Below are 22,019 nucleotides of genomic sequence, written 5' to 3' on the forward strand. Positions count from 1 at the left end.
TATAGTAGTCAAAAAATCTTGAGACTATGAGAACAAGTGTGATTGAATTTGCCTACTATTTCCTGAGGGCTAAATCTAAAATAACTTTAATTAAGGGCTTTGACTGTGGCACATCATTGCATCTTCCTGCAAACATATGTTTCCTGCTCTTAAAAGTGTGGCCATTAAGCAACGACCTCACTAAGAAAACTCAAACCAGTTTTCTTAAAACAGATGAGGCTTTGGTTTCAGATTGGTACAGAGTATATGCCAGCCTTTGATATGCATCTTCTACCACTGACAGTTCATTGATTTTTCTGGACAGTGGCAGGTTATCATATGTAGATAACACTCTCTATTAATAATTTTCAGAAATTAAAAATAGGGATGGCAGACATTTACTAAGCAAGTCTTCTGCATAAGACATCTTTCCTGACAATGACTCTAGGAAGTGAACATAATTTAATCATAGCTGTCATTCAATTGGAGTTTCCTCTATTTACTTACTTACCCATTTGTTTTCATGGTCCAACCTTCCTTTATTCCACCCTCATTCACACCCTCACCATTCCAAAGGACTGTGAAAAATAATTTGAGGCTCACATGTCTTACTACAAATGGAGGTTTGCTTTCTCCAGGTATTTTGAAACTATCTCCAAGATTCAGTTGAGCTGGCTGGTCCTGAAAGAAACGCCTGGTGGAATATGGAGAGGGCGGCCGGGACTGCATGCCTTGGGGCAGTCTGTCGAGATTACTCTCCCTTGGTTTCATCTTTATACTACTTAAGGGGAATTTTGGTCCATTTGATGTGGATAAAGGCCTTCGTGACTCACATCTTTCTTCCTGAAAACCCAAAAAAGAAACAATATTTTTAAAGAAGAAAACTCAATCAGAATATAACTGTGTTTAATTGAACTTTAACTAAGGTAGAAGACTAAACATCTCAGATTTATAAAACATGAACTTAAGGAAGGGCATTTTAAAATTTTTCTTCAGGTCAGGTTAGTATCACTAGTATATTTCAACTATTAGCAGTGAGATTTATTTGCATTATGAGAAAGTTGGAAAGTATCAGATACCCCCACCCCCACCCCATCATAGACAGATGATTGACAGATGTAGAAATATAGTGAGAGAGAGAGAGAGAGAGAGAGAGAGAGAATTTGGCATAAACTTGGGTCCAGCAATTTCACTTCAAGGAATTTATTATAAGGAAATAATTATGGCTATATGTATAGCTACAGAAATTCTTAGAACACTTCAAAAATTAGAAACCAACTATATTGGTGAGTAAGCACTTTCCTTTCAGCTCCAAACCCACCTTTCTACACTCAGCTTTATGATACTGGACCTGGCACTCTGCAAACCCCCTTCGGTTTTTCCAGCTGTTTTGTTAGGCTCCACCACTAGAGGGCGCTAGAGGGAGACCGTAAGACTAGAGGAGGAGGAAAGGACTGGGGACTTCCAGTTTTGCATTCTGTTCTTGTCAGCATCACCCCAGCAACCATTCTTCACCTTGACAGCAGCAAATGGCTCCAGTTTATAGTTTTTTCCTATCATAATCCAAAACTAGCCTCACAGCACCAGGTGGCCAGAGAGCCCCTTGCTCAGAGATTTGAGTCTAGCCCCACAGGATCCTTCCTCCAAGCTCCTGGGACAGCAGCAATGAGCAGTGTCCCTCCTTAGAGATCTGAGTCCCAGCTCATCAGAGTCTCCCCTCTGAAATCATGAGGAAACACCTGGGAGAGAAGCCCCTCCCCACATGTCTGGGTGCCCTTTCTATGGGGTTTCTTCCTCCAATTTCTATGTTCTTGATGATCCAACCTCTTCCCTTTGGTCCCCCAACGCTAGAGGTGGAAGCTGCTTCCTGTAGTTACTATCTCCATCACTTCACTGTTCCCCTTTTCCTTTCAGTCCTCCAACCCTCGTTTAGCCCTCTTTTTTTTTTACATTAAATCTTTCTGTTAAAGTAACAGGTATGGTTTGTTTTCCAGACTGGACCCTGACTAATATATCAGCTTAGTACCCAACAACAGAAAAATGAATTGCCAAAAATTATGGTACTTCTGTACAATGGCATGGTATGAAGCCATGAAAAATTGCCTGGCTTAAGCATACTTAAGGACATGAGAACACGTTCATGACATTCAAAGTGAAAATATGATATGAAATAATATCATATTATTGTAGTATGGTCCTAATCTTCTAAAATTAAAACAATATGTGTATGTGTGTGTGTGTACAGAAGAATATATTCAAAAAAGTAGTCATGCTCATCTCTAGATAGTAAGAATAACAGGTTATTTTTATTTTGTCCTTTTTCTTATCTGTATTTTCTAATTGTATAAAATAAATGGGATACTTTTGTTATAGGAAAACAATGAAAGCTATTATTTTTAAAAGTTAACACTTAAAAAAGTTAATATAGGAAGACCTATATTAGGAGATTAAAACAAGATTAAAATGGTGGAGTAGAAGAAAAAGAATAATAAACTGAAAGATCACTGTGCACACTTAAACAGATTGGAGAAAACAGTGGGTAAATAAGGAGAGACTAAAAAGCAGCTATTGCCTTCCTGAAAATTAACCACTGGCTTCCCATTTATGAGTTATGGTGCCCAGGGGACCGATGGACTTGCACAGATTAGTGACCCTTCTCATTCAGTACCTCTTAACCCAAAGCCCACATTTTCAAGGCATTTTCTAGGACTCCAGGTGAGGTCTACAAACTATATTCATTAACTCTCTATATCATTTTAGAAACGATTTTACACGGTTGCAAAATTATGGACAATAAGGTAAAACAAAAACAGAAAGAAATCAGGGTGAAGGGGAAATTAGGGCTGAACAAGAGAGTAAAATGAAGGTAGTGCTCATGGATGCCCCAAGACCCTCACTGTTACCAAAGGTGGCCCACAAATACAACTCTGAGCTTCAGCCTCAGCACAGGAAAGAAGGAAACACTACTGTTGATAAAATCAAGAGTAAAAGTCATGGAACAACAACAACAAAACCTAACTAAACGACACATCAAGCTTGTGATTGTAGCTTCTGGATCATTCTGTTCCACCAATTATGCCATGATGAATACATGCCAAACATACTCACTCTAATGTGACAGGCTGAACAAACAGTTTAACTATGGAAATTCAAACCTAGTAATAAGTTTCCAGGTTTCTGTTTGTCCAGTTGCATCTAAACTTGGTAAACCGAGTTTAGGCTGAAATTCTTTAAATTTGTGGAGAAAATTTCTATCATTTCTATCACTGGATTCTCGATTATACTTACAAGAAATCTGTGTCTATGCAGAAACACACGTTCTCTGATGGCTGTCCTCGTAGAAAACTCTATTTTGGGAGCAATGCCCTGAAAATAAAACAGCATAAAAGAAACAAATAAAATGGAAAGAGGGTCTTTGCTCATCCTATACTAACTTGAAATCATCCGAGAACCTGAATGCTCTTTTCTGTAGTTGGCATAATCTACACACATTATCTAAAATACATACATAATGAATATATATACAGTGAAATATTATTCAGCCTTTCAAAAGAAGAAGATCCTGCCATTTGTGACAACATAGAAGAAAACAGAGGACCCTATATTAAGTGAAATAAACCAGACACAGAAAGGCAAATACTGCATGTCTCACTTATATGTGCAATCTGAAACAAACTCATAGAAACAGCTAATAGAAAGCTGGTTGCCAGGAGCTGGAGGATGGGGGAAATGCGGAGATGTTAGAGGATACAAAGTTTCAGTTAGGCAAGATGAACATATTCTAGAAGTGGAATGTACAGCAATGTGACAACAGTTAACAATACTATATTATTATATGAAATCTTCTAAAAGGGTGGATGTTAAGTATTTTCACCACAAAAAAGAAAAGAAACAACAGTTTACAATGTTAAATGATGGATATGTTAATTAGCTTGATTGTGGGAATTCCCTGGCAGTCCAGTGGTTAGGACTTGGCACTTTCACTGTCGGGGCCCAGGTTCCATCCCTGGTCAGGGAACTAAGATCCCACAAGCCACACAGCACGGCCGAAAAAAAAAAAAAAAAAAAAAAATTAGCTTGATTGTGGCAATTATTTTACAATGTATATACAAAAATAAAGGTGTATACCTTAAATATATACAGGTTTTGTCAATTATACACCAACAAAGCTGAAAATAAAATACATACATAATAAGAATAGCTAAACACATATAATACTACATATTATGTGCCAGAGCCCAACCAAAGGGCTTTGCATATATTAACTCATCTAACCCTCACAACAACCCTGTGAGGTTGGTCCCAGTAGTATCTCCACTTTGTAGATGTGTGAGCTAAGGTACAGAGAATTTAAGCAACTTGTCCAGCTAGTACTGGCAGAGCTGGTAATTGAATCCAGGCATTGCAACTTGTGTCCCCGCAGTTAGCTACTCTATTTAAAACACTGGACCATGGAACTGAATGAGATTACCTAGGGGGAGGGATGGATAGAAGTTCTCCTTCCCTGCCTACCTGCTTTGAAAACATGCTTTATATCTCATACAAAATATTTATACTCATTTCCAAACTCTTCATTTTGTTTCATTGATCAATACTTCTTTTTCTGCTCGGTACCATCCTATCTAAAACATGGTGATACATACACATACATACACATATATATACATACACATACATATACCCTATCCTACTTAATTCTCATAGTGCTATAAGGAAAGTACAGTTATTAACATCAACCCACTTTATAAATGATAAAACTGAGAACTGGACAAAAACTTGAAACAACTCTAATGTTCTTCATAGGTGAATGAACTATGGTATATCTATATAATGGAATCTACTCAGTAATAACAAGGAACAAGTTACTGATACACACAACTACATGGATGAATCTTAAAAACATTGTTCTACGTGAAAGAAGCCAGTCTTGAGTGGTTACAGACTATGTGATTCCATTTATGTGACATTCTCAAGAGGAAACAAAGTTTTAATGACGGAGAACAGATTAGTGGATTATGGCGGAGGATATGTCTATAAAGAGATAGCATGAGGCAGATTTGGGGAGTGATGGAACTGTTCTGTATCCTGATTATGATGGTGGTTTCACAAATCTATACATGTGTTAAATTTATAGAACTGTGTATCAAAAAAAGTCAATTTTACTGTATATTTAAAAAATACAATTATGTTTCTTTAAAAAAAACTGAGGCAGAAAGAGATATTAAGCAATTTTCCCAAGGTCACATGTCTTGTAAACGTCAAAACAGGGATAGGACTTGGAGCTGAATTACACTGTCTCCAATTGACCCCATCCAGTCACCTGCAGCCCCTCTGAACATGACCCTTTGCTCTCCTCTCCCCCAGAGAACACCGCCTGGCCAGGTACCCCTTTGTTCTGGGGGCACTTTACCTTCCTTCTTGTTGCCCATCCAAATCCTACCTGTCTCTTGAAGCCTGGCCTAACCCTCTCCCCTCCAGGCACACCCATAGTGACTTCTCCCTCCAGTTGCTAACAGCTCATTTCACTTATATAACATACTCCAAGTACCTGCAAGAAGAATTTGCATCGGCCGAAGCCCTAGAGGGAAAAGGAACCAACATGCACTGCATGTTTAGACAGGTACCACGTGCTCCTAGAGGCTTTCACATGTGCGATCTCATTTAATCCTCATACAACCTGTGTAGTAGACAATTATATCCCACTTTAAATGTGAGGAAACAGGCTTGAAGAGGTTAGTCTGTCCAATGTCACACAGCTGGGGATCAGTAGAGCCAAGAGTTGAAACTCTGTTGGACAGCAAAAACCATCCTCTTTCCATTACCTCATGCTACCTCTCAGGGGGCTTCATGGATGAACTAGTCAGCGCGATTCCTGTGCATTCATTCATTCCGATGCACATTCAGTCCTGTACATTCATCTTGTCTACAGAACAGGTCCTCACAGGCACAACCTACCTCCTCAGCTCCCCCTCCTCTTTTTTTTTTTTTTTGCCTCTAGAATGCACAGTACGCCCATAACAGTGTTAGGCCCAGACTGGTGACTCAAGATTTCTGAGCTTATAAACACAAGAGCCCAGTTGCTGCACAGAGTTGAATAATTGGGGCGGGGTCGGGGGCGGCAGGGAGGTGGTGTTCCATAAAGAATGCACAATAACATGGCCGGCACAGCCTCACCTCCAGTTATCAAGACTGCCCACATGAAGAAGAGGGTGGGGGAAGGGGAATTTCGGGGTCCACAGCACCACTGGTGGAAATCCAAAACCTCATGTGTGCGCGAAGCCCCAGGTCCCCAGCGGCCCAGCTGCCTGAGCCTGAACAAGTTATCTCTTAAGCCACAGACTGGTGTAGTCTTCTTAATGCCTCATGGAGAAGTAGTATTAACCCTTGAATGACAGTTTAATAAAATATAACAGCTCACATTATTGTGCACTTAACTATATACCAGATATTATGCTAAAGACTATACATACATTACCTCATTTAACTCTCCTAATAACCCTATAAGGGAAGAACTATTACCAGTCCCATTTTACAGATGAAGAAACTAAGCTACATGGAGATTAAGTAATTTACCCAAAATCACACAGTCATTCAGTGACAAAACTGGGCTTGAACCCAGACCACCTGAGTCCACATGTAACCGCTATACATGCAGCTCCACTTTGCCTAGAGAAGAGGAGGAGGGTCCCCTACCAGTAAGGAATCCACAGCCTGTAACACCATCTTGTTCACCTATTTGACCTCCACTCCTGGCAGTGACTTCCAGACAATACGGAGGAAGGTATTTTTCATAGAAGTACTGATTTTAGCATAACAGTTTAGAGCTGAAATTTACAGGCTCTATCTTGTGCAATTCCCTCAGCAACGGGATGGTGGTGATGATGGTTAGGTCAATAAATGTATTTAACAGTAGGATTTTCCTAGAATCACTGCACTAAAGAAAAATGGAAATTATTAACTAAAAATTAATAATTAAAAAAATATTGTTTCCACTTAATTTACAAATTCAGCCTTTACCTAACAAAAAAACAGATTATATTCCCCTCCTCAGAATTCTTGACCTCAGCAGGAAAAGGAGGCAAAAAAGGCTGTTAGCATAACAAGTGAAATGAAATAAAATATGGAAGTACAAAGAAAAAGTCACATTTTATTGGAGGAAATAAATCTAATTCTTAATGAACTAAGAAGAGAAAATAAATGAAGTGAATGATTTGCCTGACACGCATATGTCATTTATTCTCATATCCTACAACATTAATGAAAAGAAATTGGACCCTGGGCTGAAATAAACATGAGAGAATTAGCATCATGCAGTGACCGAGTGCAAACTTCGAAGCCCGACAGGCCAGCATGAGAATCCCTGCTCCATTGCTCACCAGGTCTGTGACTCTGAGTACCTTTGATAAATTCTCCATGCCAGCTTCCCCATGCCTAAGATGAGGAAAATAACAGTAGCCACCTTGCAGGGTTAAGGAGGATTGAACAAGATCATCCATGTAAGGAGCTCAGCACAGTGCCTGGCATCTAGCGAGCATGCAATGAATGTCAGCTATTAGTAAAGCTTCAGCAATTGGTTTTATTTTGCTTTATAGAACATAGAGAAATTGAGCTCCTCTATCTTTTTACAAATTGTTTAAAATATACTTTCATTAACTTCATTGTAAGAATTGATACTTTACCTCTAATGCATGAAGATGTTTCCCTGCAGTTTTAAAGCTCTTTCACTTATGATTACCTGCATTTATGAATAACTACAAACACAACTTCCGTAGGTTCTTCTCCCTACTTATGCCCATAAAGTTAAACAAAGATAACTTTTGGGAAAATATGAGAAAGTGTGTTTCTTCTTGTCTTGATACTTAGCTGGATACCAGCCCAGTGTTTGTAGATAGATTTTATTTAATAGAAAACTTGGGCAAACCAAAGTTAATATAAAGAGTATCTCCCACCTAATTCTCACTAGTTTTTATCCCTTTTTGCTTCTGAAGAGCAAAATCCCAATAACTCAACATAATAAAGACGAGCATCTCACAAGTACCATGGGTATAAGTGATACACAAAGAACATCTCTGAGAAAAAAAAATGATGTCAGTTATATTCACCAAACCTTCAAAGATTATTGGAGGACTTAAAGTTATGCTCATTAGGAATTCAGATTAGGAGAACTTTTGATGAATGCTTGCTGTTTGAAGTATTAGAACTAGAAGTCCTGTCATCATAAACATCCTAGAAACAGGGGTCCTGCATGTTATGTATTCTACACAGTACTCTCAACAAAATGGAGACAATAACACTTTATTAAATTTTAATAATGGTGATTCATGGGGCAGTAACAGAAAAGTTGAGTATTAAGTATGCTTTTTATAATTCACAAGGATGTGGCCCTTAAAACAGAGGTCATCCAAGTGACATAAAAGTAAAGAAAATTGTCAGAGTTTCTGCAGTGTTAAAAATCATCCCAGATAACATCAAAATGAATATTTTGGGGCTTCCCTGGTGGCGCAATGGTTGAGAGTCCGCCTGCCGATGCATGGGACACGGGTTCATGCCCCGGTCCGGGAAGATCCCACATGCCGCGGAGCGGCTGGGCCCGTGCGCCATGGCCGCTGAGCCTGCGCGTCCGGAGCCTGTGCTCCGCAATGGGAGAGGCCACAACAGTGAGAGGCCCGCGTACCGCAAAAAACAAAAAAACAAACAAAAAAAAAACCAACAACAAAAAAAATGAATATTTTGAATTTGGGTTCAGATAATGCCCCCCAAACAGTTAGATAATCAACTAAATAACTGCTGTATCTTTTAAGATCCTTCAATAATATCAGTCTGTGAACCTCTGACAGTTTCCCCTCCATTAAGTAGAGACCATAATATCTGCCTTGGCTGACTTAAAAACTGTTATGAGGAAAATAAGATATCACATGAAAAAACCCAAGCACAAAATAAATGAGAGGTAGCATTATTAATATCACTACTCTATTTTACTATTATTATTACTAAAACAATAGCTATGATTAAATAAACTGATATTAAATCTTTCAGTTAGTCTGCATTAAGAGGAGATGAGAAAACAGACACAGAAAACAAATTTATGGTTACCAGAGGGGAAAGGGGGTGGGGGAGGGATAAATTAGGAGTTTGAGATTAGCAGATACAAACTGCTACATATAGAATAGATAAACAACAAGGTCCTACTATATATAGAACAGGGAACTATATTCAATATCCTGTAATAGGGACTTCCCTGGTGGCACAGTGGTTAAGACCACCTGCCAATGCAGGGGACACGGGTTCGAGCCCTGGTCCGGGAAGATCCCACATGCCACAGAGCAACTAAGCCCATGTGCCACAACTACTGAGCCTGTGTTCTAGAGCCCGCAAGCCACAACTACTAAGCCCACGTGCCACAACTACCGAAGCCTGTGTGCCTAGAGCCCATGCTCTGCAACAAGAGAAGCCACCGCAATGAGAAGCACACACACCGCCATGAAGAGTGGCCCCGCTCACCACAAGTAGAGAAAGCCTATGCGTGGCAGCAAAGACCCAACCGAGCAGATAATAAATAAAATTAATTAATTCAAAAAAAATCCTGTAATAAACCATAATGGAAAAGAATCTGAAAAAATATATATATAAATAATAACACATTATTATATATAATATATATAAATAATAACATATTATATATAATATATATAAAACTGAATAATTATATATATATTATATATATAACTGAATCACTTTGCTATACACCAGAAACTAACACAACATTGTAAATCAACTATATTTCAATAAAAAAATTTTAAATTAAAAAAAAGAGGTGAAAGAAGCAATGTTTTTATAACTATGTGATGGTGTGAATATGGCAGTGACTTAGAATGGTTAGATAAGACTCCCACATCTCATGCCTGACAGACCTCCATGGCTTACGTTATACAAGGATAAAAATCTGAACCAGTGGAAGACTTCGGTGCGTGGATTCTGCAAATTCCTTTTTCTAAAGTTTAAGTTCCCTATTTAACAGAAGAAGACTATGTAATGCTTAACTCTTTCGGAAAACCTTGGTGATCTCTTCTGAGTGGCTGGAGAGATCAGGGAGCCAGTGCTGAGTTAGGCAGTAAATTAAGACATGGGCAGGGGCTTCCCTGGTGGCACAGTGGTTGAGAGTCCGCCTGCCGATGCAGGGGACACGGGTTTGTGCCCCGGTCCGGAAAGATCCCACATGCCGCAGAGCGGCTGGGCCCGTGAGCCATGGCCACTGAGCCTGCGCGTCCGGAGCCTGTGCTCCGCAATGGGAGAGGCCACAACAGTGAGAGGCCAAAAACAAAAAGACATGGGCAGCTGATGATTAATACCTGTGTGATCCAGTTAATAACTTGGAGCCATGAGAAGCACAAAACTAAACTGGTTTGGCTGCTCCCACCCTTGGTAGCAGTAGCAGTAGGAGCAAGGTAGGCTCGGCCATGACCAGAAGGGATGTATGCGTGTGTATGAATGTGCCTGCTCACTGGCCTGCAGTCACAAAGTGACGTCTTTAAGTGTGTGAGGTCCCACAGCCTGAGACCTGGCCACATTTGGGAGGGTGAAGGTGAGCTGTGCCATTTGCTTTTTTTTTCATGGTAAATTGAAATTTATTACTGGGAATGGTGGAATGGGTTAGTAAGTATAATTGAACTATACAGAGTGGTCGTTAAGCCTGGAGATAATAGACAATTGTAGTGAAAAGTCATATCAACAAGCCATTTATTACGTATATCTCTGTTCCCAGGCCTTTATGGCCATCTGTATATTTCCATATTTTGAATGCTCATTAATAGTGAGGGAGAACACTGACCACAGCTTTATCTCATTCTTGTTGATTTCTTGGGTGTAGTTGTGGCACAGGGGTGAACTCGCCAAAACATGGGTAATCCAAGGAAAGGATACGGGGTTGGAGATAACCACAGTCTCAGCAATCTTTTCCCCAGTAACCAGGGGTGGTTGAGCTTAATTTTGAACTTTAAAATATTTTTTTTGTACTTAAGACCTTTTATATAATGAAAAATGCCTTGATCTGTATTCTTATAAATGGTGCTAAAATATGGTACTCCTACAGGAACCAGGGCAATCCACAGTAATGTCAGTTACTTTGAGTATTTCGATGTGGGAAGAAAGCCAAAATGAATGTATTTAATGAAAAAAAAAAAGACTCCCACATCTCAAATCAATAGTGGGAATCAGTATCATTTATTATTTTGAGTGGGGCATCTAATCAGGGCTGCTGAAGAGAACATCAGGGGCACTAACCAAGATGAAGTGATCTGCCCACAAACTGGTTCTGTCAGGAATAAAATGTTCAGGTCCCGAGAATTCCTCTCCCAACAGAAGCCCAGCTGGGCACAGATCACTTACCGGAAAACCTTCAACTGTCTTCATGAGCACCTCCCTACACAGCCCAGGGTACGAAGGTGTCAGCCTGGGTACAGGGAAGAGAAAGTCCCTCGTGTTTTCTTCATAATAGGCCAACTCTTCCCATGCTAGAAACAAAGGAAAAAAGGCATAAGCAGATTTATGTTCTGAAAATGATGTATCTACAACCCTGAGTTCAACAAAATAACAGCTTAGACAAGTGATGGCAGAGATGGCACTCAGATAAAAATAGACATTTTGATCACAGCACCTGTTATTCAAGAGGCAACGACTTCTACTACTTTTTGTCTCATGCATAATTTTTTAAAGCCTTCCCAAGTCACTGCAGAGAAAAAGACTACCTAAAGGGTTGCTCCACAAAACAGAACAAAAGGGAAAATCTTTCCTTCCATCTCTTTCCATCCAACATCGACAAATGTTTTCTAAGGAGACATGTTTTGTAAGGACATACCGTGGGCCAGGTCCTAGGGATAGAACAGGCAGACAATGCCCTGTTCACTCAAAGGTTACAGTGTAGACTAGGGTTCCATGTGTTCTGTGATGTAGGAATGTCAGCATCCCAATGGCTCAGAGAACAGCCAGAGCTGTGGTTCTCAGCAGTACTGGTAACAAACCCAGGGACATTTTGGAAATTTGTGGAGAAATTTCACAGGCAGGAACCAAAGTTCAAGGTATCCTGCAATGCTCAAGACACTCCTGCACGACTTTTTAACACCCTACCAGACATTCTTTCAGGCAAGAAAACTTTTTATAGTTATCTGAGCCTGGAATCTAACTGTTACATATAAACACAAAGCATTTTTTTGTACAACTTAAAAATACACTGAATTTTCAGGAATACAGGTACCAGGTAAATTAAGGAACAACTGTACTTTGCTTTGTTTGGATATTTACCAAGATCCTTTTGGCATTTTGAAAATCATATCACATCCAAATATTACATTTTGCTCAACATCTACATATTAGTATACATGTCATTTTATTTTAAATCATTTTCCTTTGTATTTCTCCTTTATATTATGGCTGGAATACTATATATTTTTTGCAGTGACCTATATAATTGGTTATATTAACTGTGAATATTATTTCAGTATGGTAAAAGAGATAGTATGAAATACTCATTACCAAAAGATCATCTTGGGTGTAATATGATTAAGAATCACTGAGCTAGGGCTTCCCTGGTGGCGCAGTGGTTGAGAGTCCACCTGCCGATGCAGGGGACACGGGTTCGTGCCCCGGTCCGGGAAGATCCCACATGCCGCGGAGCGGCTGGGCCCGTGAGCCATGGCCGCTGAGCCTGCGCGTCCGGAGCCTGTGCTCCGCAGCGGGAGAGGCCACAACAGTGAGAGGCCCGTGTATCATAAAAAAAAAAAAAAAAAAAAAAAAAAGAATCACTGAGCTAAATGATGGGGAAGGTGCCTTCTACAAAACAGGTGCTATACAAGTGGTTTGGACCAAGAGTGGCCCCTGTACAGAGCACCACCAAAAAATTAACTGTAGTCAGTGAGGTAGCTTTGATACTGACCAGGGTTCCTGGCCTTCCCTAATCAATAGCAATTGACTAGAGGCCAGATAAGAAACTCAGGCAAGGCTTTATTGGGGTCCCTGCGACCTCAGGTGGGAGCAAAAACAAATGTTTCCCTTGCTTGCTCGGTCCCAGACGCCAGACGAGCTGGTTCCTTATAAGGGGGTGAGGGTAGGGGTGTGTCCAGGGATCAGGCCAGAGGGTGGCTTAGGTGTTTTGCCCACCCCTCCAGTGGGGTGTATTGAGTGCAGGCGGCATGCTCAGGACCCTGCATTTGCTCCCCGACACCCTGTTTTTGCTCCAGTCTCTTCAGAAGTGGCAGGTGGGTTTTTTGGTCTCTTTGTATCTTTTGTCCAGAATTTGCCCCAACTGCCCAGGCACTCAGTTATTTTTAGTCCCATATAGTTTCTTTGTATTTCGTTGCTGGAGGATAGATGTGTCCAGGTGCAGGCATTGTAGCAAAGGGTCCCAGGTCCCAGCCTGTCTCAACTTTACTGTTTTGTGACTCCTATTTTATTTGTCTGAAGAATTCTGATGAGGGTATATTTTGGTGCATCAACTGTAGAAAATAACTGACCTTATATCAAATAATATGATGGATTAATTTCTTCCTACTTATTCCATTTAATATGAATGTTTGGATTCTAACAAGGATCAAAGTGCAAAAAGAATGTGTTCTACATTTTTCATCATATTTCTTTCTCTTCTTCCCTTCTCAGACATGCTCCAGCCACAAAGGACTGATGATGTGTCTTTCCCTCGTCTGCTCTGCACTTCCTCAGCTTATGCTATTTCTTACAAAACATCCTTTTTTCCTCCCCATCCTGCTGAAATTCTATTCATCTTTCAAGTTTCACCTTAAGTGTCTTATAGTATCTCCAAAATAACAGGTCCAAAATAGAACGCTTGACTTTTTTCCACAAATCAGCTCTCCTCTACCTTCCCATCAGAGGAACCAGTACTAGTTACTCAAGCCAAAAATCTAGGATTTATCCTTGATTCCACTCTCCTTACATCAATCCATTAGCAAGTTCTGTTGACTATATCTCCAAAATAAATCTAAATTTTGTTCCCTTCTCTCTATTATTACAGCTACCACCATGGTCCAAGCCCCCACCCTCCTCTCTCCTGGACTGCTGCCATGACCTCCTAGCTGGTCTCCCTGCTTCCATTCTTCCTGAACTCAAATCTATTCCCTACACACTGTGAGGTTACATCAGATTGTGACTTTCACGTGGTTAAACCTTCCAATAGGCTTGCCATCATATTAGAATAAAATCTAAGCATCTTATCCTAGCCTTTAAGACTCTGTATAGTCAGGCCTCTAATCACCTCTCCTACTTCCTTTATTATCACTCTCCTCCTTGGTCATTCCATAGCATCCCTGATGCCCTTCTTGCTGTCCCTCAAACACACTGAGGTCATCTCTACCTTAAAGATTTGTCCGTCTTTGGACTTCCCTGGTGGCACAGTGGTTAAGAATCTGCCTGTCAATGCAGGGGACATAGGTTCAATCCCTGGTCCGGGAAGATCCCACATGCCACAGAGCAACTAAGCCCGTGTGCCACAACTACTGAGCCTGCGATCTACAGCCTGCAAGCCACAACTACTGAGCCCGCATGCTGCAACTACTGAAGCCCGCCTAGAGCCTGTGCTCCACAACAAGAGAAAACACCTCAATGAGAAACCCGCGCACCATAACGAACAGTAGCCCTAGCTTGCCGCAACTAAAGAAAGCCCGCATGCAGCAACAAAGAACCAACACAGCAAAAAATTAAATAAATAAATTTATACATATATTTAAAAAAAGGTACTGGATTTAGGGCTCACTCTAAATCCAGGATAATCTCACCTTGAGATTCTTAACTTAATTAGCATCATACATTCAATGATCTGTGATACCAGCTCAGCAGTGCTCCCCACACTACGCTGGTCTGCACAAACATCGTGTGTTTTCGATCGTATGTTCCTATTGGGAACAAACACCTGGTATGATGCTCTACACAGTGGGCTTTTCCTTTTTCCTTTCATATGTTTTTGGCTAGTTCTTGTCACTGCATCCAAAATGATAGCTATTACTTACTATTCCTACATTTAGCAAGAATTAAGATAAAAATGAGAGGTCCGAGAATTGGAAGTGAGTTATCTGCTATATTTGGAATCACTGGAATAAAAAAGAAACTGAAATAGGCTTAGAGAAACAGAAGGTTGTGAAGCTTCTCAATTCTATCTCTCTGGTTTGGTCATTTTCTAAAGATCCAAACTACCACCCAGTGTGAAAATGTCAGCACACCAAGGGGATGTTACAGCAAAAGCCTAGGTTATAAATAATAAATAAACATGTGCACAGGCTGAGCAAGTCTCATAAGCCAAGTAAAATGCCTGAAAGAGCTTGGTGTTCTTAATAGGCTAACGGCACAGACAGGGACATCGTCAATGCCATTAGTGAAAAACTTCTCCCTGAAAAAGGAAACAAATGAGACTTTAAGAGAAATAATAATTTTAATAACGATACTGCTTCTAGAAATATCTAATATTTAGAGAGCATATCAGAATTGACAGCTTGCTTCCCCATATGGAGTCTCACTTGATTCCTTCTTTACAGATAAATGAGGCTCTGAGAGTTGAAGACACTTGTCATGATGCCAAATGGCAAAGCAGGTATTCAAAACCAGATCATCTGAGGCAGGAGTTCTTTCCTTGCTGATGCCTAGTAAACATCATTATGAAGTATAAAATCAAGCTCTGGGGCTTCCCTGGTAGTGCAGTCATTAAGAATCCACCTGCCAATGCAGGGGACACGGGTTCGAGCCCTGGTCCGGGAAGATTCCATATGCTGCGGAGCAACTAAGCCCGTGTGCCACAACTACTGAGCCCGCACTCTAGAGCCCGTGAGCCACAATTACTGAGCCCGCGTGCTTAGAGCCCGTGCTCTGCAAGAAGAGAGGTCACCGCAATGAGAAGCCCGCGCACCACATCAAAGAGTAGCCCCCACTCACCGCAACTAAAGAACGCCTGCGAGCAGCAATGAAGACCCAACGCAGCCAAAAATAAATTAATTAAAAAAAAAAAAATCAAGCTCTGATTCATGGAATGGGTGCCCACTAAAAAAGAGCATTTTACAGCTGGACTGAACATTTTACAGCTGGACTGAATATACATGACTTATCCCAAAGTAGAAGTTTCTGTGTAAGAGGTCAATAAAAAAAAAAGCACCAAGCTCACTGTCAAACAGAATTATGCTGCCCTCCTGTGTCTATTTGCTTTTTCCCATCTTTGTAAACTGAAGACCCAGAGGAGTCTTTATTACTTCTAAGCCAAATCATTGGATTTCTTCATTCTTTAGAAGTAAAGTTGTATGCAAATCTGAGGTACCTGTATCACAAACTTAATGGTCATAATATGTCTTTTGATTATAGTAAATGTGTTTGAAAGTGCTATGAAACAATATCAAATACAGTAATATCTACAACAAAATGAAAAGGTAACAATTCGGCCAAAGAAGAATTGTTCCCTGAGAACCTAAATGTGGCCCATGGGACCCCACAGCACAGTCCACTTGAGACTTTAAGCAAATCATTTTTACTTAATTAGCTAGTATCAAGAACCAGCAGATCAAGGCGGCTCACCATCACCACTCTGTACCTGGTGCCACTGGCATACCACCAGGAAATGGCACAGTGTAGGGCATTTTCTAAGTACACCTTCAATAAACATATGTTGGACAAATTAATGGATCAATCTGTAATGCATCTGAAGCTAAACAAAATTAATTATATCAAGCAATTCAAGTTTAATTCCACTAAAATTACAATCTGAAACTGAAGGATTGTAGACAAAAGGAAGACAAGTACAATAAAGCCCCCACTTTGTATCTGATTAACTTCTGAGTTATAACCTGTAAGCATGCACCCAGCTTCAATATTCTCCAGTCATCACAATTTTGAACCATTCTGCAACCTTCTCACAGATGGATTTCCGGTCAAGTAAAAAAAAAAACTGGCAGTCAAAAATATACCAAATTTTAAAAAGTTGCAGGAAATATACATTCAACCTATATATATATATACATATATACATTAAATATACATATACTAAATATTAGACATATTTAATATTTATGTATATATATGTGAGTGTGTGTTTGTGTATATGTCTATATATTTCAGAATTGGTTGAATATACTAAATGCATTATACATAATAAATGCATTATAAAAGGCCTAAGAAAGATATACAACAAATTGTTAATTGTAATTATTGTCAGAGGTTGTTGATGAATGTGAATTTTTACTTTTTGTTTTATATTATTTTGTTATTTACAACTTTTACAGTGAGAATATTTATTATAGATATTGGGTAATCTTTTTAACTCACAAAAAATTAAATAAGATCAAAATGGTCCTGCTTCTATTTTGTTAGCATACTAAAATATAACTTGCCAGTTAACAGTGACATACATTTGAACATAAAATTGGGTCAAATAAAAAACTTATGGAATGGGGCTTCCCTGGTGGCGCAGTGGTTGAGAGTCCGCCTGCCGATGCAGGGGACACGGGTTCGTGCCCCAGTCCGGGAGGATCCCACATGCCGTGTAGCGGCTGGACCTGTGAGCCATGGCCACTGAGCCTGCGTGTCCGGAGCCTGTGCTCCGCAACGGGAGAGGCCACAACAGTGAGAGGCCCACGTACCGCAAAAAAAAAAAAAAAAACTTATGGAAGAAAACTCAATGCCCTGATTTTAGCCTGTTACTTTTAGGCTAAAAAACATTCAGTGAGAATTTCTGAAAAGCAGGTAGGAGGCATCTCTGATCTTCCCTCTGTTCTGCCTACCTAAGAAAGCACTGACATATACAAGTGTGTCCATCCCTAGACCCACCGAGAGTGGGGTTCTTATCTGTTTTCAGGACATGCCTCTGCCAACAAACCAAGCAGCAGAAGAAAGAACTACAGACTCCTGGGTCCACTCCACTCCATTGGGGTTCTTGACCTGCTGCAGAGCAGCCACAGTAGGCAGGCCATGATCCTCATAAAAGCCTCCACAGCCACCTCTGCTTTAGCTGAGGCATCTGCCAGACTCACCTTCCTTCTCCTATGCTTTCTTAAGAAAAAGAAAGTTTCACACAATAAAATATCAAAATAATGCAACAAAACAGGGGAAATACATATGTGTTAAGCATAATTGATTTAAAACTTTGGTGAAAATACCAGGAATTTATACCAAAATGCAATGTTAATATGCAGACATCACTCTACAAGCAATCAAAGGACACTGACAGTCATACTATACAGAAGGAAAGAAAGAAAACAAATTATAATATGGGAAAATGGAAAATTTCTGAAGTAAATTTAAAATGTTAAGGTTGTCACAAATCATATCTAAAAAGAAGGGACTGGAAAATATGGTGAAATATATTTTAAAGAATTATTACACACTTTATAAACACAAAAAATCCAAATGATAGCATCCAGCATTAGCTAGGATATGGGGAACAGGCACTCTATACAGTGCTGAATGCAGTAGAAATAATGGAAACTTGCTGGGGGATCAGTTTACTCTCAGGTTATAAGATATAGTTCAATCTAGCAATTCTATTCTTTACAAATATATCAAGAGAAAAAAATAATTGTTATAAATATATGAAAGACAAAGAAATCCTAATGAGCAACAATATCAATTTAAGATTGGTAATAACACTATGGAAAATACATACCTATTGAAAATGACAAATAAGTTACCTACAGGTAACAATGTAGAGTGAAAAAGTAAAACCCCAAATATTATTTACAGACTTTTTACAGACCTATAAAAACACATAAGTAAATTCATGAAATTCTTCATGATACCAAAAATAATGCTTTTTGATATGTTTTTAAAAATTACAGTATAACAGTAACATATAATTGGTTAAGTTAGTAAGAGAAGAAAATGTATGTGACATTATTTATGTAAAAATTCCATATCCATGTGTTCTTCTAACCACAGAGAAATAGCAAGAAACATGTTCACCAAAATATAAATAAAGGTTTCCTCAGCATTTGGGGATGGTTTTTACAAGTTAAAACTGTGAAGCTGGGAAGGGAAAGGGCAAAGCTTATGTTAGCAAAGATGAGAAGACTATTAGAAATGTTTCTGAGTTTTAGGTATCCTCTCTCTCTCTCTCTCTCTCTCTCTCTCTCACACACACACACACACACACACACACACGCACACACACACATACACGCAGACTCTAAAATCACCAGATAATCAGCCACATTGAGAAACTCTAAGAAGTGGTGTCACCAGGTGGCAGTTCCTACTTGCTCTCACTAGCTCAGGTCTCTTGCATAACACAAAACAAAGTCATCACAGAACAGTTTCCTCCTAAAGTCCCATGATTCCAGCACAGAGGTCTCAAACTTTTCCTGCAAGGGCCAGAGAATAAATATTTTAGGCTTTTCAAGCCATATAGTCACAACTACTGAACTCTCATTCCAGCACAAAAGCAGCCATAAACAATACTTCTATGAATGAGCATGGATAAAACATCACAGACGATGAAATTTGAATTTCATATAATTTTCATGTATCAATAAATATTCTCCTTTAAAAAAATTTCTTTCCAACCATTTAAAAATGTAAAAGCCAAAGACAGTTTGGCAGTTCCTTAAAAAGTTAAACATGAAAAAAAAAAAAAAGTTAAACATGGAGGGCTTCCCTGGTGGCACAGTGGTTGAGAGTCCGTCTGCTGATGCAGGGGACACAGGTTCGTGCCCCGGTCCGGGAAGATCCCACATGCTGCGGAGCGGCTGGACCCGTGAGCCATGGCCGCTGGGCCTGCGCGTCCGCAGCCTGTGCTCCGCAACGGGAGAGGCCACAACAGTGAGAGGCCCGCGTACCGCAAAAAAAAAAAAAAAGTTAAACATGGAGTTACTATGTGACCCAGCGATTCCACTCCTAGGTATATACCCAAATACATACCCAAGAGAACAGAAAACACATATTCACACAACTTGTACATGAATGTTCACAGAAGTGTTACTCATGATATCCAGAAGGGGAAACAACTCTAATGTCTATCAACTGATGAATGGATAAACAAAATTTGGCATATTCATATAAAAGAACATTATTTAGTCATAAAAAGGAAGGAAATACTGATATATGCTTCAACAAGGATGAACTTTGAAAACATTTTGCTAAGTGAAAGAAGCCAGACATAAAAGGGCACAAATTGTGATTCCATTTACATGAAATGTCCAGAATGAGCAAATCAATTAGAGATAGTAAGTAGATTAGTGGTGGCCAGGGGTTGGAAGGAGGAGGGAATGAGGAGTGACTGCTAATGAGTACAGGGTTTCTTTTGAGGGTAATAAAAATTCTAAAATCAGATAGGGTGATGGTCACACAATCTTGTGAACATACTAAAAACAATTGAATTGTACACTTGAAAATGGTGAATTTTATAGTATATGAAGTAAATCTTAATTCTTAAAAATGTAGAAGCCATTCTTAACTCACAGGCCATACAAAAACAGACTGCAGGTTGGATTTGGCCTGGGGGCTGTCGTTTGCCAACCCTGTTCTAGCATCAACAGAGAAGATGGCTTTGGGTTTCACACACACACAAACACACACTCGCACTCACTCACTCTACAAATTACAACACAGCCAAAAGCAAACACTTGAAAGAAGCTGAGCCAGGACTGAAAAAATTATTTGATGATTATTAGATAAAATTATGAAAAAATGGAAAGTCAAAGAACGTGTTTAAGCTATGCTTACTGCTTTTTCAAACCCATAAAGTTACTCTTCTGAAAGTGGGCAAAATTCAACAGACTGGTGGGGGTAAAAAGGATGTGTTATATAAAGCACAGCTTTTAAATGCCAGTCCCCATTTTGTCATGCCAAAATCCTTTTAAAATTAAATTAAACTAATTTAGAAATTCATTTATTGGCACATTACCTGGAGGCACTAGCTGTATTAACTCAAACCTGGTTAGAAAGGCTAAAAAGGAAAAATGAGATATTAATACTTTAGAATACTGTCATAGTTTTTCATTAATTACTAAGTTTAAAACTGACATAACACCCCATTTACATTACTACTACTGATAGTAAGTGGCATACCAACAATGATTCAGGTATTTCTAGCCCCAGTAAATTGGGGGCATGGGGTGAGAATAACTGAGTTATAAACATAGCATTTAAAACAAACAAACAAACAAAAAACACTGCATTTTGTCTCCTGAAAAATATTGACAAAATATGATACTTTCTCTCTTAAAGATGTATTCATAAATCACGGAAATAACAATATACTACTGTTCATTTAAAAAATTCAAAATACAACTGTTATCCATCAACCTATAAAAGCTTATCTTGCTTAAAACAGTATGCTATATGACTATATAAATTAGACATAAAACATTTTTTTATATTTCCTGAGTTCAAAATATATTTAGAAATAGTGAGCCCAAAGAAGATATACAGATTGCCAACAAACACATGAAAGAATGCTCAACATCACTAATCATTAGAGAAATGCAAATCAAAACTACAATGAGGTATCACCTCACACCAGTCAGAATGGCCATCATCAAAAAATCTACAAACAAACAAACAAACAAAAAAATCTACAGGGCTTCCCTGGTGGCGCAGTGGTTGAGAGTCCGCCCGCCGATGCAGGGGACACGGGTTCGTGCCCCGGTCTGGGAGGATCCCACATGCCGCGGAGCGGCTGGGCCCATGAGCCATGGCCGCTGAGCCTGCGCGTCCGGAGCCTGTGCTCCGCAACGGGAGAGGCCACAACAGTGAGAGGCCTGCGTACCGGTAAAAAAAAAAAAAAAAAAAAAATCTACAAACAGTAAATGCCAGATAGGGTGTAGAGAAAAGGGAACCCTCTTGCACTGTTGGTGGGAATGTAAATTGATACAGCCACTATGGAGAACAGTATGGAGGTTCCTTAAAAAACTAAAAATAGAACTACCATATGACCCAGCAATCCCACTACTGGGCATATACCCTGGGAAAACCATAATTCAACAAGAGTCATGTACCACAATGTTCACTGCAGCTCTATTTACAATAGCCAGGACATGGAAGCAACCTAAGTGTCCATCGACAGATGA

General features: G+C 39.5%; 1 protein-coding gene across 1 annotated transcript in view; it reads right to left on the reverse strand.

Moving 5' to 3' along the window:
- SPATA6L (spermatogenesis associated 6 like) overlaps positions 1-22,019 on the reverse strand; it is a gene marked incomplete at its 5' end in the record, with an annotated part of 47,141 nt that overhangs the window by 16,748 nt on the left and 8,374 nt on the right. Inside the window, 4 exons of the mRNA XM_082656098.1 lie at positions 583-822; positions 3,268-3,345; positions 11,365-11,489; positions 20,855-20,896. Of these exons, the coding sequence (XP_082512224.1) occupies positions 583-822; positions 3,268-3,345; positions 11,365-11,489; positions 20,855-20,896 (485 nt within the window). The remainder of the gene's footprint in view (positions 1-582; positions 823-3,267; positions 3,346-11,364; positions 11,490-20,854; positions 20,897-22,019) is intronic.

Source organism: Grampus griseus, assembly GCF_964374135.1.
Source record: "Grampus griseus genome assembly, chromosome: 6".
Classification (NCBI taxonomy): Eukaryota; Metazoa; Chordata; class Mammalia; order Artiodactyla; family Delphinidae; genus Grampus; species Grampus griseus.